We start from the raw sequence: 24,941 nt of genomic DNA on the forward strand, positions 1-24,941 counted from the left end.
CTGGTAAATTTTTTATGCATTAGTTCATGTCTTTTCTGTATCAATTCATGAGGAAACGTCATAGGCCTTCCAGTTGCAATCACACATAGTTTTCCTGTTTACGTTTTCCAGCAATCCAGCAATGCCACCATTGCTTTTGAGGTTGCATACTATCATTGGCAACTTTATTGTAGTCATTATGTCAAAATAATATAAAATTAATCTGCTACTTTGATGTATTATATTAGCAGTGACACATACACATTTTCTATGTGTAGTATAGTATATATATCGAGGGTGATGTTTCCCTTGCTTTCCGCCCAAAATCTACGCCTATGATAATCACAGTCCTAGAAAGATATATATATATATATATATACATATTCAGAAAATATGTGTGCCAATGAAATGAGAAATGACTAATGGCCAAACACTTCTAATCAGTGCCTCTGCTTCAATGTACACAATTAGTCCTATGAGCACAGCCAGTGTTCTCCTTTCTAAGCCAGACATATCAGCCTCACCCTCAGGGCATCCGAGTCAGTCAAGGCCAGTCGAGGGGCCTCGGAGTACACAGTCCACATTATGCGGAGATAGCAATGTGACATGCAGACACATGATGCCTCAGAGAGAGAGAGGCTGACTGACAGGAGGCCTTCTCCTCGTATACAACCGCCTGTCAGTCTATGCTCATCATCTGGAACCAGCCTGCATGGCAGGAGTGCAGTCCTCCCATGTGGATTACTCTTTTAGATTGCCTTTCTGGTAACACAGGCAACAGTTAAGTCAGTGGATATCAATACTGTTGACAACATGTGCCTCGCTTTGGGCCACAATCGATCCCTGTGGATGCAAGAAACATGTAGCTGGTCCAATGGAGAGTGAGCTATAGGCTAGTAGGAGGCTAAAATTCACATTTAACCCAGCATTTTTTTAGACATTTAAAACACTGTCAGTATTTTCTCCAGAGCAACCCACTCACCAAAAGTCTGCCAGTAAGCATTTATACAGCATGTTTGCCTGAGACCTGCGGCGCATGTCCTTCCCCTGTTCTCCCCTCATCCCAGCAGGCTCTGTTTAAATGCCACAGAGATGTCAGTCACCTTTACAGGCTATATGTGGACTGCAGCACTCGGAAGTCTACTCTCTTATTACAATGTCATCTCTGGTTCGGAGCTCTGTGACAAAGGCCCCCTTTCACAGGCGTTGCATGTCTCCTGAGTTCGATTAGCTTGGAATTCCAGTGTTCCGGATGGGAGGATCCAGAGGCCTCGAGGCAGACGTGCAGCCAATGACGAAATGCCGCTCACCCCTCTCCCACTTTATAAACACCTACAGTACTGTACCAATGACAGAGTCAAGGTGCTTTGCTCAGGGCACTGAGACGCAATTTCCTGGAAAATGACACTACTTCTACACAGAATGTCCTTGGAATGCTTTTATTTCATTTTGAGACATTTGAGATACATTACAGGAAAATGATTTTGTAGATAAGGAATGAAATCATTAGGAAGGAAATGAGCAAAATTCCATGATTAATCTGTATTGCATTTAATCACTAGGTGTTAATTTGAGCGGGGAAGACAGATTACAGTTTCATTACTATAATATTTCAACCGTCAAACCCCTCTAATGTTTTCATTATGAGTGTGACTGTGGTAGGTGGGAAAGTTGGCCATTGTTAATGTCTACATACAACAATCAAATTAATAGCAGAGGTGTTGACTCAAGTCACATGACTTGGATTCGCATCAGACTCAGTCACAAAATTGTTAACTGGACTCAACTTGACAAAAAACTTTAACACTAATGATCCATGACTTCACTTGGACTTGAGCCTTTTGACTTGAAAATATATGATACCTTCCAACCAAGCCCAAAGATGAAATAATACATATACAATTGTGCCACCAATCAATAAATTTCCCTTGATTTCCTGAATCAACTGATGTTAATGTCATTCATTCTCAGTCAACACTGAACCAATTGGACAGTATCCAATCACGCTAGAGGAGAGAACAGTGAGAATTAGCATTACCACACTAAGCACCAGGTGGACAAAAGTGACACCAAAGCTAATTTTGTTTGCATTCACAAACTATGCAATGGTCACCAAAAAACGAACTGCAGTATGCAAAACATGCAGGTCAAAAAATACAGAGGGAATTACAACGCAATTTTGTTCATCATTTGAAGTTGCACAAAGAACAGTTAGCAAACTACTGAGGCTCCTATGAAAGTGCAATGTCACAATTAAATTCAGTCACACTGGTCTTAATGAATAAATTCAAATTTTAATTAATATTTTTTGTAAACCTAATGTATTTTAGAAGAGCACAATATGACTTGCTTAGTCCTCAAAACTCAACGTTTAGGACTCTGAACTTGTCAGTCTTGACTTAGGACTTAAGTACAAAGACTTGACTTGTGACTTGCAGAACAATGACTTAGTCCCACCTCTGCTCATTAGCATATATGTCATGAATACAATAAATAATTTTCATCTAAAGAATACTTTAAAAGTATAATTTTAGTTTTCAAAACTGCTTCCTTGCTCTAATCTGTCATTGTGGCATCAGCTGTGGTTTCTAAATGTGTCTTGGTTACATGTCAGATCAAGTCTTATATACAGACACTGGTGACAAAACAAATAACGTAGCTAAATATGTCTTCCGAAAACAATGATGACTTCAAAATTGTGTTTACAATGTCAAACAAAAAAACAAAAAAAAATCTTGTATCTGCTGTTGCATTACTTGCAATAAGCAAAGGTACAATATGAAATTCAGCCTTAGCAAAATTAATACATATTCACATGCACGGGAGTAATTTGCTTGAAGATTAACTGTTTTAAATAAAAAACAATATATATGGAGAAAAGTGAAGAATGGTCAGTGAATGCAGTCATTTGCCTTTCTGTGTCTCTCATTTATCTTTGCAGGATCTGGTCCAAAAGTCTCTGCAACACAAGAAAAACAACTATGTTACTGATAACTCCCCACCAAAAAAAACCCAGATCAAGTACACATCTATCGGCACTCAGACCTTCCTTCCCTCAATCTCTTAAGAGCAGCTCTGCATCACACAGGAGCAACTCCCGCTGCTAAATTGGCTTTCACTTCCATCAGCCTCACCCCCAAGGTGGTCGAGCCCAGGTAGGGGGAATAATTCTAGCTTGCTATCTGACCACACACACTGCCATGCAATCACTGTCCTCTCACAGTCCAACTCAACAGCTGGAATCTCATTTCAGCCACAAACCCACCCACCCTCTGCCTCTCACTATCAGACCCCTGTGTGACTCTTCTCTGGACTCTCTGTGTGTGCTGCAGACTTTCTGACAAAAAAATGAGGCCTCTACAGCACACACGACCCTGTGTTTATCGTGAAGGAACACACTCCTTTTTCTCCCAATCTCGCTGCGGTTGAGCCCGGCTAATAGCTTCATTTGAGAGGTGGCGAGGTCACACTGGCATCGTCACAGCAACGCCTGCTCCATTTCCCCAAGAAATAAAATGTTCTCTCACAGAGCTGTTTGACGTCACACTATGCTCTGTAATTGCTGGCTGAGTTAGTTAACCACACAACGCTGATTTACTGTAGATTCACTGCTTAAAATGAAAATTGTTGGAGACTTGAGGCAGAACGGTTCCAAGTTTACGTAAAGGCTGGCAAAAAGAGAGAGGTCAGTCATCTTAAGTTCATCTTGAATAATATCTTGCTAAAAACAAACATACACTCTTTCTTTTTTCTCTCTCTCAAACACACACTATCCGAAGCCACCATTATTGTGTGATTATCTATAAGAGATGGGAAACATCTTTCAGACACCTCACCTGACTGACAGCAAATTCATTGTTGTGGTTGGGTTATAATGGGAGTGTTAATGAATGCTTACCCTCAAGTGAGGCTGAATGGGTCTGTTTGACACTGAATGTCCTAAATATATCACTCATTCGCCACATGCCCCTCACTGCTGGAGGACATGGATACTGCCTGCTAAAACTGGTCCTCTGTATCATGTCAGCAGGACCTGTAAGTCATATAATTCTGTGTGACCTTTGGTTTCTATTGTTCTGAACGCTAAAACCTGACTGTGAGATGAGGAGTGAAATGGGCTTTGTTATGGTACAGTAAGGGTTATGTTTTTAAGTTCTTTAGTGTTTCCTGATCAGAATTGTAAGAAAACATCAGTCACTTAAAAGCTTGCAGATTTCCCATAACATAAATAAAATGGATTGATCTAAGTGTTGAATGCACATTTATTTGGGAGATAATCCAGTGTGATAAATGACAGAGGATCTGACTTTAGCAGTCAAACAGTGACCTCTGCTGGTTGATAATAAAACCATGTTTCATTTTATCCTATTAGCCATGCCTACATAGAGGGACTGCACTTTGAATTGCACTTAACACTTAATTTATAAATGAGTAAGAGTCACCTAAATTCAGCTGAACAACAATAACTTATTATTCTTCAAAACAGAGAACACCAAAATAATTAGAAATATGCACTAGGTTGTTGTTGTTGTTGTTGTTGTTGTTGTTGTTGTTATTGAATATAGTATAGGTATAGGTGTATTAATGTGGATATTTGTTTTTCGGTCTAGTTTACACTGATGTTTTTTTTCATACATTCTTGTTTAACAATATATTTTTATGTTTACTGCCTCAATATCTTGGTTGAAATAAGTCCTCTCCTAGATTGGTGTGTGTTTTCTGCTACATTATGAACCATGCACCAATAGGCAGATTATGACACAGTTGGCACAGACATGTAAAACCTGCTCGTTGGGCAGGTACAACATGCTGTTGTTTCTCTTAACAGAGCTGAGGGCCCAAATTGCAAAGAGTCCTCAGCGCATCTAAAGTCCCTCAGCAATCTGAGGGGACAGAAACACTCTCTTAAAATCTATCATGATGATTTTTTCTTGTGTAATCTTAGAAGTAAATGTTGAGGCTTTTCCTTCAGTTTTTTATTACCTTTGCAGCTCTTTTATTGACATGAGGACAAAGCTTTGACAAGAAATGCAAAGTTATCAAATGCAACTTCACACAGAGGCTATGACTTAGGTCATACACCCAAGACCTCTCAGGTCATGTGGGATAGTTTTCTGTTCCCACGTTCAAAAGTAAAGATGGAGAAGCAGCATTCAGCATTAATGCGTCAAATAGCTGGAACAAACTCAGAGAAAACTGCAGGTCCGCGGAGTTCTTTTAAATCAAGGCAGAAAACTTTTTTGTTTGTTGCTACCTTTTATGAAATCAAATATGAAATATTTATTCATTTCTTACACTGCACTGTAACTTTTGTTCTAGTACTTTAGACTGTCACATTCAATCTTAGCTTATTTATTTCTATTCTCTTGGCTTTTTAATGACTGTTTTTGTTGTACTTGAATGTCCTTTTATAATGTGTTTCTTCTGCACTTTGTCTAAATGTTTTTGATTTTTTATGAAGAGCACTTTGGATTGCCTTGTTTTGCAGATCCACAAATAAATCCATTCAAACCCAATCAAAAACAGTATGACACACTAAATAAGTTGAAATATTGTTACCGTAAATATCCTACTCAGGCACCTGTTTTGGAGATTTCTTGTAAAAAGGTCAAGTTTAAGGCGATGCACATTTTTGGAGATGACTGCATTTAATGACCTTCAACTGTAAAAAGACAAAAAAAGGTTATACCTTACCGCTGCTCTCCTCCTGGGTGACAGATGAGTGTGAACACACAGCAGTGAGTAATGTCTAAACCTCCAAAAAAAAAAATCCTTATCAACACTATTTCCTAAAAAGCATTCTAATTTTAAAATGAGACCCTGGCGCAGTGTTAAACAGCATGGGATGCCTTCAGTAAACAGCTAATTTGTCACATTTGATCAACGTTTTGAACTGATTTTTGCAGCAAAAATAAACCTGAACTCTACCTTTTTAAAGATGTCTGCTCGCAATCTGTTAGTTTGTGATACGGCCCTCTTTTTCTCCTCCTCTTTCTTCTTTGTCACCTCTGGCAGCTTGTTGTAAATCCTATAGACACAAAAAAGGCAAATTCATACAGGGCAAGGGAATATGGTAGCAGAAGTCTGAGAATGGCTAAGCTATGCCAACCAATTGGCATACTAGATACAAGGTATTATCTAGGGAGACCACAGCCAGCAAAAACCTGGATCCGCAGATAAACAGGTCTCACACAGACTCCTTTTTCACTCCCACAACTACAGCCAATTTGTTAAGAGATCCTCCAAGTCAGATAGTGCCGCTTTTGAAAAAAAAATTACAATGGGCAGCCATCATCTGATCAGGTGTGCCTTTCCAGATAAGGCAAGGAAAAGAGAGAAAGAGATAACGTATACAGAGGCTAGTTCATATCTCCTGTCAAGACATTTGGACATCAAACATCTATTGTGTACATACTGTATGTAGGTGTGTGACTGTGCATTGTATCTGTGCACAAACCTGCAGCATGCATGGCAGATATGGCAGACAAGCTTGATGGATAGTACTGAATAAAGAAAACAAAGAGAGAGGAGAGTCAGAGTGACATTGTCTGACGTGGGGTCAGTCTGGAGGACTCACCGTCTGGACCTCAGCTGCATCTCTCTGCCTGATATAGACCTCTCCCTCGGCTTGAAAAGGTTATCTAGGACATGCACATACACACACACAAACACACAGGAATAACAAATAAGAATTAATATGTAAATTAATCTTGAATATGTTAATGAACACTGAGGGCTGTCTGTGATCTCTCTTTTTCAGACATATTTGAGCATTAACACACCTCCACACATGCGCGCGCGCGCGCACACACACACACACACACACACACATATCAAACATACCATACATAGCTAACTCCAGTGCTATTAAGTCTGACTTTTCTGTCTCTCACAGATTGAACTGAAGGGAATTGGCAGAGTGCTTCTGCACAGGTCAACAGCACCAAGACTCTTTGTTCATAATTAGACTCCAGACTTCAGTGTGAGCTATTCAAGGCTCCATGACTCCTCCATGACCTCCAAAAGTTGGAGAGCTGCAGTCACCTGAAGTATTAAACCTTCCAATGTTTTAAATGTTTTAGTAATTGGTTGAGCACTGAACATTTGTTGATTTCCAACAGTTGGATTTGCAGCAGAGAAAATTTCTGTAAACAATCCCCTGTGATGAATGTGTGAAAAAAGCAGTATAATCAGAAAGCATTTACTGTAAGAAATTCTGCTATTACCAAACTTGTGTGGGGAATCAATTTTTGTCTAGCTTTTAAAAGTCCCATATTTCCTTAAAGCAGACAGAGAATCAAACAGTTGAGTCAAAACTGCTGAGAGAAATGTTGGATGTGGTGCACACTCACTTCAACTGAACAAAGCCTTGTCAGAGTTTATAAGTCTGACAGCTTCAGTACGAGAGAGAGTGTTTTACTGAATATATAACAGCATTTCCTTCACAGAAAACATAATCTACACCTTTATGAACATCAAACAACATTGCAACAATTTTGAAAAATACCAAGTTAGACACCCAGTGGCACAGAGGCACACGTTTGAATCTATTTTTCTGTCACTAGGCCTATGGAAAGTCTTCTTTACAGACAGCTAGAAGCAGGCAGGCAATTATTATAACCTGCCTGATAACATTTTTGGGAAACGCTTTAATTGGATCGTCTAAGTCATTGCTTTGCAAGTAGGATTGCAACAGAATGAGATTTTCAAAGGACAAATACCATTTCAGAAAACACTGCTCCGTTATAGTATCGCAGTTTTAAGTAATTATCTTACCTATAAGTTACAATAACCCTGAGAACAATGAAAACAAAAGGACTTTTTTTATGTGAGACATTTTATTACCATAACTGAAAACTGAAATTTATGTGTAAAAAGTTGAGATTCTCTGTACAGTTGCAATTTTCTCAGTACTGTAGATAAGAGAACCAGGACAGTATGATTACTGTCCATTTTAACAGAATACACTGAAACCAGTCTATTGCTGCAACCCTATTTGCAATTCATAAGAAAGTCTCAAGTTCGACATCAAGTCAGAAGTCGAGACAGGCAAGTCTTGAGTCCAAACTGACATATCCCACATCTAGGCTGAAAAGTCCAAAGTCTTACACTTGTTATGCCATTTTAACAACAGTGTAATAATATATTAAATTTACAAAAATAATAAATTATTTTTTAAATGTGTATGTATTTGTTAAAACAAGTTTTTGTATCTCCATCTATAATTTTCAAACTGCATGATTTGAATACTGCATTTTTCTTTTTTTTTTTTTGCTGACCATATTTTTTTGAAAAAACAATATCTCTCATTTTCCAACTGGCACTCAGTTACATAACATTAGTTCTTCATGATTCTTCATCCAAATGAATGCTGTCTGTTCAAACAAAGTGGATCATCTAGAAAATTGAGTGTTAACTTGCTAGGAATGAATAGCATAATGTTAGCTGATTCAGTAAACAAAGTGAAATTTATTGATTTGTAACATTTTTGAAATAGCATACTTTTTTAATCTTTGGGCTGGGGGGAATATCATTAATTTTCAAGCTAGAAGGCTCAAGGCCAAGTGAAATTGCAAGTCATTGGTGTTTAAGTCCAAGTTGGGTTGCAAATCTTTTATGACTTTGTCAGGTCAAGTCTAAAGTTATCAAATTTGTGACTCAAGTCTGACTCAAGTCCAGGTCATGTAACTTAAGTCCACCTCTCTGCCACCTACAGATTTAGTTCACAGAACATCTGTAACGTTTAAACAACTCATCGAGATTAAACAACCCTACTGTTTTACTTTGTCTGTAGATGTTTATCTATAGAGTTTATGTGAATTCATAAACATATTCTCAGAATAACTTTAACTTCAACTACTAACTATCTGTGCTGCATAGGTAAAGTTAATAGTTCAAATTCAACTATTGTGCTGAGAATATGTTTCACATTTACTTTACATATTATCTTTTAAACATCTACAGAACAAAGGAAAACTGCTGAATTGTTGAATTTCAACTAATGAGCTGTTGAAATGTCACAAATACTCAATGAAAATCTTTAGGTTGACTATCTGAACAAAGAGTTTGGACAAATGCTTATTCAAAAGGGGCACGTTGTATAAAAAAAACAAAAACCCTATGTTTATTAAATTTCCTTAACATCATGCCTGAACCCCAGTTCTTCATTTTGGTGTTCCTCTTCCACTGATTTCATTTTTTATCTGTTTTAATGAATTTCTATATACACTGTTTCTTTTACGCTATATGCAAAATGCTTTTTGTTGTATTCTGACCTTGTTTAATTCCTGGCTGCAAACCAGTTTCGTGTGGGATAAAAAAAAAGAGGAACAAACAGAACAGAAAACATCTCATTTGTATTCTTGACACTTCTGGTCTCAATTTGTGTGTATTCCCTGCATACAGAATTATGGAGGGTAAAAATGCTTTTACTGATCTGCAATACTAGATAATGGCCAGCAGAGAGCAAAGTTGGATAATTGCCATGACACTATGAGGAGAATCATATGCAAAATCACACCTTTTTTTCCCAAATCAGCTGAAGTTACTAGAGTGAATTATTTCAGAAACAGTCCATAGTTTAATAAGACATGACCAGAAGTTTAGTTACTTCCCAGTGTATGAGTGAACAGAAAACTATACACCCACTGAAGTAGCCTTCATGCCAACAGTCTAAGGATTTGATGAATGTGTAAGTCCCTGCAGAAGTGATGTAACGACAGATGGGAAACAAGATGAATGTAGACGATGAGGGCCTGCTCTACACTGACTCCTGAGACACTATCTCAAGCGCTAGACTGTGAATTTCCTGCTGTTGTCACTATAGGTTGAATGTCACATTTCCACTTCCACATATGATCTACAGCTGGCAGCGTGCAGCCGACATCACAGGTGGTCTGGCAGCAAAACAGAAACCTTCTGATTGGTTGGGCAGAGAAAGTGTATCTCTACTCTTCCACATTACTCAGCTGCACTTACCGCTAAGTGGATCCGGGGTGGTGCAGTTCCTCTTTTGTTTGCCTCGGTCCTCCCTGAGGCCATGCACCAGGTCTGGATTGGAGTTCTGCAGCGATTTCCTTCTCCTAGCCCTCTGCTCCAACCTCCTCACCCGACCCTGAGATCGGCTGATGAAGTCTGGCCTGAAGAGCTCCAGAGCCTCCTGGGGCGGAGAGATGGATACATACAGTAAGCTGCTTGTTGGTGGGAAGAATACAGTACAACTCATAGACATTAATCCTGTGAAGAAAGAAAAAAAAAATCATCACTGGGTTAGAATCTATTCTGAACATAGGCATAATCTATTCCTTAACCTTGGAAAATCCTCCTTGCAGCCTTGTAATAGCTGAGAGGTATAGGCAACATGGTAATACTATGCTCAGCTTTAGTGGGGATAAAGGTAAGAGAGCTTGACTCACAGGGGGATCTGAATCCTTTTGAAACCTCACTGGAACCTTACCACTCACAAGGCTGAGATAAAACTTGTTACATTAACTGAGTGAAAAGGAAAAGGAAAATTAAACTTGATATACCGCCATGTGGTTTTATGCCTCCGCACACTGGTCAAGTTGCACTTACAGTTTCCATCCATGTCTGTGAAAATATGCACGCTTCACATGAATCTAACTCCCAGCAGCACATAAGATCTATATAATTGGCACAGTTTCAAGGTGGGCATCAAAGGTTCTAGAGTTATGGCCAAAAACATGTTTTATGAGGTCAGTGACCATGACCTTTGACTTTCAACCAACAGATTATTTTTCATTCTTCAGTCCAAGTGGACGTTTGTACCGAATTTTGAAAAAATCCCTCAAGGTGTTCTTCAGTGATTGCATTTTCAAGAATGAGGCACATGCAAGGTCACTGTGACCTTGAATTTTGACCACCAAATTCTAATCAGCTCATTGTTGAGTCAAAGTAAATGTTTGTGTCAATGTAAAGGAATTCCCTCAGAGTTTTATTGAGATATTGTGTTCACAAGAATGAGACAAATGCCAGGTCACTTTGACCTTGACCTTTGACGTCCAAAGTCTAATAAGCTCATCCTTGAGTTTACTCGAACATTTGTGCCAAATTTGAAGAAATTCCCTTTTGGTGACCTTGAGAAATTGCATTCACAAAAATGAGATGAATGCATGGGCACTGCAACCTTGACCTTTTACCACCAAAATCTATCCGTTCATTCCAGAGTGCAAGTGAATGTTTTTGCCAAATCTGAAAAAGTTCCCTTAAGGTTTTGAGATATCGCATTCACAAAAATGTGCCAGATCGAAGAAAAGATGGACAGAAAACCTGAAAACATAATGCATCCGACCTCGGCTATTGCCAGGGCTGAGGCATAAAAATGAAGAAAGGAAATAAAAAATGAAAATATTGCAATTATTAAAAGATTTTTTTCATTTCCTCTCTTCTTGGCAAAGGCTGTGTCAAACACCAACTAAAGCAAAAATCCCTCCAAGTGTAAAAATCACCCCTCAAGAGATGCCGCTTCTGTTGTGATAATGTTTATTCCAAGAGTAAACACATTAAGATTCTCTGTGTGGGAAACCTTAATTGAAATAGTCTAATACATCGTTCCTAGGGGTTTAACACTTCCATATGGCGCAGCACTTTTTCACATCTGATCATAAACAGTGCATGTTTGAACTGTGTATAATACTAAACAGCTATTCATGATATTTTATTGATTCCATTAATGACCTTTATGTTTCTAGTCATAATTTGTTGTATTCTCTGATACTTCTCTCTTCACTTAAAGCATTAGAACAGAAAATCAATTTGCCGTCATGGACTTTTATTCATGTTTATCTTAAACCTACATGAAATAATCCCATTGTTGGAGTTGACAATGGCTCCAAAATGCTATCAAAAGGAATAATGAACTAAATAAACCTACTTATTTATTGTAATATTGTACTGTAGTGTTATGCAAATATAACACAGATCAGGGTCTGAAGAAGAAGAAATCTTAGCAAAAGATCCACCCAAAGGTGAACTCTAAAGAATTTCCACATCAAAGTCTGTTTACAGGTCTTTGAGAGTACTACTGTGAAAAAAGTACATTGTATAAAGCCTTTTGTGGCTCCAGGAGGAGCTGTGCAAAATCTGATAAATTCCCCAGTTGGATCTGAAGACTTAAGGTTGGACAATGAAAAACATCTGGGAGTGTGGAGTTAGAAAGAAGGGAGGTTACCACACCTCTTTAGCCCCACTACTAATCTCTGCATGAGACTATTAGCTAAAGGTTAATTAAACTGCAACTAGCATCACACACAAGCGTCTCTGAGTGATTGGTTGGCAGTCAAGTTGCATTGTGGGGGATGAAGGCATCAGGTTTTTACAAGGACGAAGAATGTGTGGGATAAAAAAGATGGTTCTGTTGTTTTTGATACCAGAGACCATTGTTAAAAAGAGACAGGTTACAACCTCGACAGCCTGGGCACCAAAAGTAAATGTTGGCATTGTGTGCAAATTACAAACCGTTGTGTGTTTCATAAGTACATCATACATGCAACGTATATCACATAAATCTTTCTAAAGAGACATAGTAGCAAAATATCAAGTTGCTGACTACAGTTCGGCACCAACAAACAACAAAACTGTTTATTGTGTAGTAAGTTGTTGGCCTGTTTCCACTAGAGATAGTGCTACAAAAAGTGGTTGTTTTTTTTTTTACAAGACACCATCATTGCATTTCTTGCCTTGATAGTGTCACAAAATAAGTTGTTAATTACTAAGACAAAGCTGCATTCTTACCGGGATAGTGTCACCAAAAGAGGTTAATTTTTGCACAAATGTGACGGATCTGTTGTTTGCAGAAACATACAATGCCAACATTATTTCTGGTGACAGGGTTGACCTCCCTCACATATAACTTTCAATCCTGTGACCAAAGTGCCCTGTGCAGGTCACATGATGACCACGCCTGTCAAGATAATTATGCTTTCAGATTATCGAGGTCAGCAAAAATGATTGGGGTCATGCTCATATATATGCTATGATACTGATCCTGTGTTTATATGCGTGTTTGTGTACAAAAGAATGTCACCAACGTTTTTGCCATCTTGACTAAAAAATAAAATAGAATAAAATAATAAAAAATGGGGCTTCCCAGATTATTTTAAGACTTGGGAGCAGTGCCTGATATTTTTTTTTCATACTGCCCAGGCTGTATGAACAGAAGAAAAAAACAACAAACAAACGTGTTTTTTTCCTCCTGCAATTTCTGGTTCTTATTTATTTACACAATTTTTTTCCATACTCTAATTCCAATGTATTTATATTGTCAAGACTTTATTTATCTTTGAAAGGGTGTACCTGCATTCTTATGCTACTCTAATGTCATTATGTCAGTGGCATTAAATTGTCTTAAAATTATAATAATATTGCATTTTTTTTCTGAAACAATACATATTGTCTACCCAAAGTAGTTATCATGGCAGGCCTGATGATGTCGCTTCTATACATCTCCAGGACAACATAGCAAACTGTTAATAATGTTCATGAGAAACTGCAGAAAATGTTCAACTTGTGAGACTGTTTTTGTAGAACTGCATTTTCCAAGGTCAATAAGGAACACTAAAGCTCAACGTAGTTTGCACATTCAGCTTGTTCCTATTGTGCAGTCTGAGCACATTATTTCCTGAAAGACAAGTTATTAATAAAAATGTGGCTCCTACTTTGAGGCTGAGAGTCTTGGGTGTGGTTTCCAGAAAATCAGCCCGCGGTCGGGAAGGATTGGTCTTATTGGAGACTTTTTGAGGCTCTGAGGAACAGTCATCTTCTTGTTGTTCTTCTGTCTTGTCACTCCTTGCATGCTTGGTCCAAGTTCTAGACTCCACTTGAGAGACACAGAAAAAAGTGAAATGACTGTAAACTTTGATCTGGCATGTTACATCATTAAAAAAACTAAACAAAACAACAACAATAACAACAAAAAAAACCCCTAAAAGAAGTGTGTTGGATGTCAAAGAGCAAGATTTTCACAGGGAAAAATAATTTGACATAGATGCATTATGCAGTTTGTGATGTAGTTTGTTACAGTCTTGATGTTATATAAAAGACATACAGTAGATGTAATTCAGATGACTGTATTCTTCCTCTTGAACTGAGTTATGGCACAATTTTCACAATGTTCCTGACTTCCATCCAAGCTTTTATGATCTGGAGAAAGCAGGGAAATGAACAGACCTCGAACTGACCCTTACACGCACACAAACACTCACAAACACACACATACACACACACACACACACACACACACACAGACACAGACACACTACCCCCACAACTCATAGAGAGAAAAAACCCAGAGGGAACATGAGTGTGGCCTATGAATAATGCAAAAGATGACAGTGCATCCATCCTGCACCCGTAACCCCATTCCTCTACCTTCTGTGGAATACATATCGCCACAGAATTCCCCGCCATGACCGTGTGGCACGGAGGTAGAGCATCATTACATGGTCCACAAAGCACACGCAAAAATGTAATGTCGCCGGTCAAGCAATTGCTACAGGATATGCTCTGCCCTTCAGGCATCGGAATAAATGAAGTGCCCAGTTAAAAAAAACGCAAAAGTTTAAAGAAGAAAACACATGTGGGTATGGGATGATGCAGAAAATAAATAATGAGTGGAGAGAGTGCTTTAATTATTAACAAGTGTCGTGTTGCAGTTGTTTTTCTTGAGACAGCCCAAGTAACAGGGGAGGCAGGCAGGTAAAACTGCTTCAGGCGGTGACATCACAATTTTTGCTGTTTTGGCTGCAACATTCACTGCCAGTACTCTATAACTGTAGTCACTGTGTGTAGAGTACAGAAGAAATACTGTACATATAAATATCAGTTCACTTGGCTTACCCATGCTGCTAAAGAAAACCCAGCCCAGTTGCCATTTGTACGTTTAACGCGTAACATGTCAACATTTCTGAAGTAATGTAGTATATGAGCTGACTTTGTCATCAGGAGATGGAGAGAATGGTGGATGGCGTGACACTAAAACATCTGCCAAGTTGCACACCATTGATCAAGACGAACAAACATCAATTTTCTGGTCATTGCAGTGTTTCCGGCAGCTTTGTAGCCACCAAACGTGGGTGTTTTTTGTAAGTCTGTAGCTGTGTTTCCACCAGGGATAGTGCCTCGAAAATGGATCGTTTTTTTTTACTGAGACATTAGTGCTTTTCCAGCCTGGATAGTGCCATGAAAAACAGTTGTTTTTTTTTTTTACCAAGACATTGCTGCTTTTCATACCAGGATAGTGCAATGAAAAGCGGATGTCGTTAACTGAAACACTGCTGCCTTTCCTGCTGGGATAGTGCTTTAAAAAGTGGATGTTTTTTACCGAGACATTGCTACATTTACTAACAGGATAATGCCATGAAGAACAGCTGTTTTTTTACTGAGACATTGCTGTGTGTCCTGTTGGGATAGTGCCACAAAAAGCAATTGTATTTTGCAAAGATATTGCTGTGGCTCCGCGAAGGATATTGCCACAAAAAGGGCTTGTCATTTAATGAGACATTGCTGCATTTCCTGCCACAACAGAGCCACAAGAATCTCCTATATTTTGCAAGGACATTGCTGTTTCCACCTGGGATAGTGCCATGAAAACTGGTTGTTTTTCACTGAGATGTTGCTGCCTTTCCAGTGGGGATTGTGCCACCAAACTTGGGTATTTAAAGCCAAACACAATCTTACGGTAGTCAAGTGGGTTTTGTGCCAAAACCTAACCACATGTTAACAACAGCATTATTCGGAAGTGAAGTTTCAAAGTATACCAAATATAATAATGTACAAATGTAAGCAATACATGGTTTGCAGAAATGTAAAATACCAACATTTATACTATTTGGCTCTGTAAAATATAAATTTACATCTTGGTTTTTATGCAGACTGAACTAATGATATATAACATGCTAATAAGGACAGGGTTAGGCCAGCCTTTCTCCCAATTTCCAGTTTTTATGCCAAGCAAAGCTAAGCTAAGGTAACAACTACTAATTAAAGCTTCATTTTTGGCATGCAGACATTTAAGTGATGTCTATCTTCTTATCTAACTCTCAGCAAGAAAGCAGATAAGCCTATTCCCCAAAATGTTGATCTATTTCATTAAAATTGCATAATTTAATTAATTAGCTACCTCTTAGAAGACCAAACCTGCAGTGTAACATCAAATTCTGTTGCTTTGGGACTACTATGATGTGTAACTTTCCATTTATATCACCCTGAAGACAGTCTGCCACCAACAATTAAACCGGAAGCTCCTCAGTGGCATAAACCAAATTATATTTCTTAATACAGCCCTCATATAACCTCGATCTTATCCTCAGTTATGTACCAGGAGACCCTGAGAAAGACTGTTTAAAATCATGCAAATTCAGTCTATTCAACCCACCGTTAATATATACAGAAGCAGTTCATTATTTAAGATTTCATATTGAAGTGTTAGAAGTCAGAGGAGGATAAATGAAAGTGTTTGTTCTTTATTTAAATCTGTAGTTGGACTGAGCGTGTGTGTACCAGTTGGGATTTATCTTAAACAACAGGCATGTACAGTAGAATGAGAGTGGTGGGTGGGTGTGGTTCTATTAGCAATGCATGAGGTATAAATCAAAAGAGAGGCAGATTGAAAAAAAAAAAGACTTTCCAGCCTCTAGGACCACCTTGGCACCACATTCAGTTTGCTGTTACGCCTTGAAAATGTGATCTTATCTTAAATAGCCTAAGAATATATGAGCCACTGAAAGGAATACACAGATCAATTGCAAGAGGTACTTTAGATTCTCACTTTTGAAGCAAGGGGATGAAATTCATACCTGGGCCAATATTGGAAGTCTGCTGCCTGGGCCTGAAATTGCTATGGATAGGAAAGGCTTCCTCATCTGCATTCCCCTTCTGCCTGCCAGCCTTTGTGTTTGAGGGGCTTGGCCCTCTGAATGACAATAATCCCAAAGTAGTGCTGTGGCGCTGTGTGTCTGAATCATCAGCCTTGCTGTTAACACCATGAGCGGGTGCTATTTGCTCGACCTTGTGGCCCCTGCGCTTTGATAGAGGGCTTCTGCTGCACTGATCTGGAGCTCTGTCCCGGCCACTGTGTTTTTTTTGCCCCAACATGGCCACTCTGGCCTCATTTATTTTGGTTGGTTTGTTATCTGCAGAGGATCTGCGGCAGGATGAGACACCAAGGCGAACAGACAAGGTGGACCTGTACAAAGGAGGCTGACCTGCTCTTCTTCTCTCTAGCTCCTCAAAGGAAATAGAAAGAGACTTGTCCAAAAACAAAACAGAACTAATGGACCTCCAAGGCACCTCAAGATGGATACAAGACCTGTAGGAAGGCAGTGAGGACAGGTTCATTAATGAGCCTCCTATCTTGTCCAACTTCCTGTCGCTCTCTGTGCAGCTCAGTCTGCGTTGTACAAGCTGTACTTTCCTCTTTCCTTGATCTCTCACTGCCAATCCATCACCTGGTGAGTAGGCCTGTCTGAACTCATTTGGCATTACATCTTGTCTGCACACATCCGGTTGGGACACTCTCATAGTGCACGTAGGTATGGATGAGGCTCCTTCCCCAAAAGTTTCTGCTAGTTTAGGTGGAGTTGATACCTTCACAGGTGGTGCTGGAGAGGATGGATACACATAGTCCTGTGGTGATGGTAAAACCCTCTGTGCTGTGATGGTGATGGAGGAAAATGCTGACATCGGACTCCTTTCCACCACATCTGGGACACTTGCAGCCTTGACGAGGTCGGAAACTCCGCTGTAAGGGCCACTATCTGCAGTGTGAGCGGAGGCAGAGTGTGTTATTGCTCTAACAGACACACTCTCCTTCTCCTCTTGCCCCCGCCACATACCCCATGACAGGACATTCCTGTGCAGTGAAGCAGTGACATCCTTTCTTGAGGCCTGTGAAAAGACGAGAAAAGGAGAAAAGCTTCATATCAGAGTGGTGCCCGAAAGTGCACAACTTACTCCTCTGCAAACTGAAAGACTCAGTAACTCAAATAAAACTAAGAAAGACAGCAAATACAAAGATATTAACTGCTGCGATGTGGTTTGAGGGACTTATTATCTGCCTGACTTGTTTCTTGATCTGTTGTTGTTGCCATGACAAAGTGTAACTTGATGGGCAGCACTTGGGGACAAATTATCCATGACATTTAAAATGAACAATCAAGACTTGCCTTGTAAAAAAAAAAAAAACACCCCCCCACACACACACACAAAATAAGACACAAATAGTATCTCCCAGTATTTCTACTTTATCAAATCAGTTTTTTAAAAAATCCTGCAAAATTTTACACACAGTATATAGTATCCCTGAGTCATATCTACACAAAATACCGTCTTGGTTAACTTCTTCTTTTCTCTGTTTGAAGGGCAAACAATTCCAAATCTTCCTCAAACAGCTCCTGTGTTGGCTCACATTCCCAAGACCCAAATATCAGGAGAGTTTTACACGGATATAATTTGGCTTAATGAGTAATTTTGTCTCTTGCTTTGAGTCTTATTATAAACCTGAGAAATGGAAAACATCACCTCATTAGATTAGAGATCAAATATCATATAATACCTGAGGAAACAGCATTTTGTTACACAGTCAGACATGGAGCTTTTACAAAATATGTATTTTAGTTAACAGTGATGATTGTGAAATGGCTCTAGCTCAGATTAACAATGGTTTTAAATAAATTTGTTCAACAAGCATAGATTTCTTCACACTGCAGATGCTGTGGAAATAGCCCCAACACTTTCTGAAATGGCGCATTTTGTCTCCATCACTTTCTAAAAAAGTGATACCAGGGAAAACAAAAAAAAAGATTTTTATTTCACTGTATGTCCTCATCCACAGGCAAAACCAATTTGCATCTTCAAGTAACAAATAACACAAGTAAACAATGGCAGTGCAGCACTGTACCTTCCCGTGTTTGCAGAAACAGTGTTAAGTAACCTCCCAGGTCATAAGACCTTGGATAAACAGATAAGCACAGCCAGAGCTGTTTACCTCATTGATGTTGAGTGTCAATAGGCTTGGGAATCTCCGACTGTGGAAACCCACTGACATCGACCAGCTGTCCTTTATTCTCTCATCTGCCAGTTCAAAACAGAAAAGGGAATATATTGTACATTAGATCACTGCAGCCTCTGATTTCAAATAGGCTGCACACAGCACATGACATGAAAGGGAAGTCCACTTCAAAGGCAGCTTGAAACACAATTATCAGACTTACCTACTCATCACAAAAGTACAGCTATCCTGTCACTGAAAATAGTCTTTCTGGTAATACTTCAATATCTCATTATTCACTTCACTTTATCTTTCCATCATTTATTCCCTGCTTAGAGCCATGTTCATTCCCACCCATCAGCACTGAAAAGAAAAATCAATCTCTCTTTCTCTGCTGCTCAGCTCAGCTGACGACAACTCTCCTAACATGGTTATCTGCTTTGCTTGCCTGGCATATTTTTGATTATTCCTTTACACCAAACAATAGCTTAAATGTTTAGGCCTATTGTTTCAGAAGGCAAAGGAAGGGACTTATCGACTCATTTTATTCAGCATTCGGTGTAATTCAGTTTTTTAATCATGATACACCAAGTGCACTGCTCTCAATTCAGCTGGTATAAAGCCCCATGCAGCTATAACTGTTAATAAAACTGAGTTAATAGCAAATGGAGGCATAGTTTACTCCAAAAAAACCTGTCAAGTGTGCAAAGCATTCAATCTGTGTTATACAATGTCACAGATAGACCTTGCAAATTAAAGTCATGTCTTTGGCATGTTCATATGTTTGCGTGAATGGTACAGTTCATATAATACAAGAGAAGTAATTATGTTTACCCCGTGTGTTCCAGTTTGAGGTGAGTCACATGGGACAGGAATGCGAGCTCAAACAACACTGAAATAGAAGTTTATACATTCACAGTTTCACCCCATTTTCCCTTTGATTTATTTTTGCCGAGCCAGCAAGTGCAATTGGAGGAATAACATTTTTCTAATGTTGCACGCAACAAAAGAGAGCTGGTTAGGACTTTGTTTGTTTGACAAAATAACTAAAATGAACACTGAAACAATGAAAACAGAGGGTGACAGTTCTTTCAACTAGAGACAGATTTAAAAAAAAAAAAAACATCAAACAGCATACATAGTGTACATACTATAGTGTACAAAAAGCAGGGAAAGAAAATGTAAATGAATGTTCCTGTATATATAGGTAAATATGCATGTACTGTATGTGCATAAAGGTTTTTTCATATTGTTATACAACGTACAATGTAGGACAAACAGGACTAAATAAGCAGGGAAACATAACAATTACTGATGCTTCCATATAGGGAACACGGACGCAATCTATTGTGTATGAAAATGAGAATTATACGCTGCTGTACGGCCTTTGCAGTAACCAGAGCAAAGCCGAAATCAACACATTTGGGAGATGTGATAGACAGCTGTCTACACCATCATCATAATAATCTTTTGTAGGATTGTGTCCATCCCCCGATAGATTTCCACAGACACGTAGAATCTGTGCTTAAAAATAATTAAAGCTGTAGCTACATATAGCCGTGTACTTGCAGCTGGGGAATAACAGTGTACGGCAGCAACTTTTACCTAGAAAACTCAACAATTAAAGCTTCTGAACCATCATCTTCACAATTTGTCATGTTACAGCACAAATATGAGGTGAAATTAAAAACATTGGCAACCAAGATTACATGTTTCCCTTGCTGTAGCGTGAAGCTACATGAGCTACATGTAGCAGTGAAGGTTGCATAGTGTAAACATTTGCAGTAGCATGCCTACAGCAAATATTTTTAGAACGGTTTGAAGCCTGAGGTCTTTGCTAACAAGGATTACTTATAATAATATAATAATAATACTTATTAAATAGCTAATTATTTGAAACGTTGGCCACATTTAATATGATCATCCAAAATTGTCACATTTTTATCTCTATCTATCTATCTATCTATCTATCTATCTATCTACCTGTCTATCTAGCCTATCTAACCTATCTATCTATATTTAAAGGGTAAGTCTAGTGATATTGATTGTTTTTCTTGTTATTTATTGTCTCACAAAAAGACCAAAATCAAGCATGAATTGATCCTACCAACAAGTATTGTTTATGTAGCCAAAGTGTGCACTGTAGTTTATTGGGCCAGTCTCTCAAAAACCTTCCTGCTGCCATAAATACATGTTAGTCTACTTTCATGCTGGCTATCAAACGCGACTGAAACACAATAAAAGCTGTTTAAGGAAATTACTTATCTTTTACAAAAATGAAAGTATGTATTTGTGACTGTTTTTTAAAGATTCATGTCATTGGCAGAAAGGAATGGCATGAGGCTGAGAGCCACAGACAGGCTGGGCAGGTATTTAGACAGATGCATTGTTGGTTTTCATCTTGTTGACATAAAAAGTATAGAATATAGCCAGCCTTATTATTTAAAAGTAAATCTTATGCACAAAAGGTCTATGAGAGACAGAAAAAAATATGCAAGACATGTTCGAGAAGAAAATAGCAACAGAGTGTATGCTTGTGAGAGAAACACAGTGACAGCACACAGAGAGCGAATAGGGTTTGTACTTGGCTAATGTGACCATGTGCTTATTGTTGCATGCGTGGAAACCAGTGATTGAGTAAACCTTTGTGCTCCTGACAATGCCAGGAACAGACAGGGAGGCCATGGGACCTACAGCTGGTTAGGAAGCAGACAGGCTGTGCAGTGCTGTGGGGTATCTGAGAGATAAACCCATCAGCACAGCCAGTGCAGAAACGCAGCTCATTGAGGGAGCGCTGGGACAAAACGCTATTCAGATGTGCCATACGTGCTGGTTTTAACTGGGGTTATTCTTGTCATGGAGTAGTCTTGCAATCTCTGTCTTTCTTTTATAATTTTGTGTATATTTCTCTGCATGCTGCCTTTTCTACCAAGAAAAAAACCTGCAGGAGGAACTGAAATTGCCTCTGGTATGAGGTATATTTACCTCGATATTTCATTCTCAAGTGCTCTTGATGTGAATTACTTTCTGAACACACATAAGTTATTGGTCAGTGAATCATGGATAGTAAGGATGACGTACATGTTCCTTGTTATTATCTGCAGCAGTTACATATTGGTTTTTGTATTAGAGCAATTTGTCAGACTGAGTGAAGTTTGCTGTAATGGTCCTGACTGTGGGTCACAGGAATGTGGTCACATGGGCCATAATCTGTTTAAATTCGCAGTAGGAAAACATGCCAGAGGGCTCAAGAGTTATTTGTATTTGATACTGAACATTTATGCCCACCAAAGACAGCAAAAATAAATAATGAATGCTCTACACATTAGAAATTGTTGACTTGTTTCTTTCAAAAAACATGAAAGGGAGGCAATGAGCAATGAAAGAAAAATAAATACCATAAATAATGATCAAGAAATTAAGAAATATAAGAAAATTACCTGAAATTATAAAAAAAGAAAAAAAAAGCAAGACAAAACAAACTACACTGATATTAACTTTTTTCTTTTGCCCCCTAGCTTGAAAGAAATATGTTTCCAAATCTACAAATGTTTTCCAATTTGCTTAGGGTTTAAATTTTAATACTTGTGAAAGGTGTCTGAGAGCAGCACAAGGAAAGTAATGTCGCTCAAGGTTTCAAAGGGTTAAATCATCTACCACTGCTGAAAAGTCTGCTTGTTTTTGGTAGATTATTTTGCCTGTGAGCATAATATCTGAATTATGTCGTATATTATTGGCAATTATTTGCCTAGCATTTTACCTGTTTCTCTCTTTTGTCATTAAGGAACATAATGACATAATTGCTGTTCAAACCAGACTTAATACAAATTTAAAAAACCCAAAACAATAAGAATATTTCTGAAATCCATCATCCAACCTTTACAGCTCATATTTTGGAGCGCTCTTACCTGATGAAGCCAAGTCAAGGCCAGGACATCAGCTGTAGCTCCTCACTGCGGAGCAGATATATCCATGTCTTTCAACAGAGGCCACAGTGTGAAAACCAGTGAGTCATCAGGTAGCCGGCAGAGCTCTGCGGCTTTTTCTCAAGCCTCGCTGGAAACTCCTCTCAGCTGACAGGGGGATCAGGGAGCAAAGCACAACCCATCAACTGAGTCAATATGTTTATACAAATGACCCTGTATGTTAGCTGCCTAGGTGTTAAGAGCTGAATATGCTCTGCAAAAAGAAAGAGAAACTGGTGTCCTTGGTAGAAGTTTAACAGCTCTGGTGGACAAGCGTCAGTGAATCTTGATATTTCTCCGTTAATTCATCCTCCACACATGCCTGTAGCTTAGTTATGCTGGTTAAAAAACACCCAACAGGGATCTCTGGGGCTTCCAGCAGAACCCTAGGCCTTGAGTCCATAAGAGTTGAGTCCTCCAGGCAGCTCAGCAAGACTGTCTACCCTTCTTCTCTCCTCCATCTGTCCCCAGAGCTCAGGCTCAGGTAGCAGAACAGGTGACTGGCTCTCAGGTTTCAGGCCTTGCATAACAGGTCCCCACTGCACATGTTATTAATGGAGTCTCAACAGCTCCTGGGGTTGCTGTACTGACGCAGCAAAGAAAAAAAAAACACACATAGATAAAATAAAATGAGGCTGTTTGCTCCCTCTTTTACTCTTTCCAGTGCTTACTCAAACTAATACTTACCACAGATGTTCCTCTTTGAAATGACACATACATCTTCTCGGGAGCCGTGCATGTGAACAAAAGGACAGAGAGAGTAAAGGCAAAACTATAAATAAATGTCTAGATATGGTACAATGGTTAAAAAAGTGCTGAATATTCAAGTCATTGTTTCTCCCCTTGCAGCCAAAGTAAGGTAGCATTAAAAATCATAGGAAAGTACAGTAAGTTTACACTGTCTCAATGATGAATCACCCAGTTACTCAACTAAAACAGTAAAAACATTGAGGTATATTTCATTCCTGTCACTACTCATGACCCAGTGGTTATGCTGATCTAAACACTGAATGAAGCAAGGTGATGATCAATGACTTAAATATCTCCTGCTTTTCATCTGAGGTATGTGCTGTTACACTTCAAAGTACTTATAAATATGGGTGTACACAGTAATCAATTTTTATGCTTGTTGATCATCTGCATACAGTTATGCTGCAGGCATAAAAAAAGATGCTTATTTTATTTTATATATTTTTTTTAATGCATTCATCAATTAGTTTTTTTTTTTTTACATAGCCACTAGTTTTCATTGACAGTATTTGATAAACAAGCTCTATCTGATACTGTTCTATGCACTCTGGTAGCATGTATACTTAAAGTGCAATAACAATTCTATGTGTGAATCACTTTGTTTTCATTTTGAATTAGCAAATGGTTGGCGGGCAATTCGGGCCAACTGCCAGCAACAATAAACTTGTGGCCTGAGCCCAGATTTGGCCCACGGGCCACAAGTTTAGTATCAAGGTCACTATAGGTGAACTTCAAAAACAGCAATGTTGCAGAAATCGTATCAATTGTATTTGATTAATCATAATTTCCTCGAAACATAAAATCAATACTTGGAAATGTTAACAACTGTGTTACTCCTTAGATGATACTTGATGTTACAAAATATGATTTACCTGTGAGGGTGTCCTATTATAGAAGAACTGGCAAGATATTCCTGAGCTGCACAACATTTCTCACATTCTGTCTGCCATCTTGGTTTTGAGGGATTTCAGTTGCACTTATAGGTGAGCTGTCAGTGGGTGGCAGTGTGTAGCATGACACACAAGGTTCCACTGTGGTGGCTTATATGCAACTATAGCACAAAAAAACAATGCATATACAAGAAAATGGCTTTTTAATAGCTGTCAACTGTAGCCACTACTATGCGACAAAGGGTTAAATTAGATCTGTGATTAATATATTGACCGTGTTTGATCTTTGATCCATACACTGTAAGCATGAACGGATAACACTGGCAAAATATAATCCAGCATTAAGTTGAT

General features: G+C 38.7%; 1 protein-coding gene across 2 annotated transcripts; it reads right to left on the reverse strand.

Annotated features, from left to right (window-relative positions):
- Positions 1–1,408: 1,408 nt before the first annotated feature.
- LOC148187675 (uncharacterized) lies at positions 1,409–24,655 on the reverse strand. Of its 2 annotated transcripts, none has more exons than XM_088086872.1 (10): positions 24,573–24,655; positions 23,638–23,670; positions 22,894–23,536; positions 18,983–19,068; positions 16,794–17,883; positions 13,656–13,816; positions 9,958–10,138; positions 6,557–6,620; positions 5,908–6,007; positions 1,409–2,938 (listed from the first exon to the last, which is right to left on the reverse strand). In XM_088086872.1, exons 4-10 carry the CDS (start codon positions 19,040–19,042, stop codon positions 2,909–2,911), a joined length of 1,686 nt encoding a protein of 561 aa, XP_087942998.1. In that variant the 5' UTR covers positions 19,043–19,068; positions 22,894–23,536; positions 23,638–23,670; positions 24,573–24,655; the 3' UTR covers positions 1,409–2,908. The 2 variants fall into 2 exon arrangements, with proteins under 2 accessions (XP_087942998.1, XP_087942997.1); XM_088086871.1 differs by having other exon boundaries at positions 22,894–23,531; positions 24,573–24,642.
- Between the last annotated feature and the right edge of the window lie 286 nt (positions 24,656–24,941).

This window comes from Plectropomus leopardus, chromosome 13 (genome assembly GCF_026936395.1).
Source record: "Plectropomus leopardus strain MGB_pleo_1.0 chromosome 13, ASM2693639v1, whole genome shotgun sequence".
NCBI lineage: Eukaryota > Metazoa > Chordata > Actinopteri > Perciformes > Serranidae > Plectropomus > Plectropomus leopardus.

Excerpts from the sequence above, each read along its gene's own strand:
- LOC148187675 (XM_088086872.1), bottom strand. The coding sequence starts at position 19,042 with ATGTCAGTGGGTTTCCACAGTCGGAGATTCCCAAGCCTATTGACACTC. Across the intron at positions 13,817-16,793 it reads GACTTCCAATATTGGCCCAG|TGGAGTCTAGAACTTGGACC; the intron begins GTATGAATTTCA and ends GTGTCTCTCAAG. Across the intron at positions 2,939-5,907 it reads GAGCAGACATCTTTAAAAAG|AGACTTTTGGACCAGATCCT; the intron begins GTAGAGTTCAGG and ends CTTGTGTTGCAG.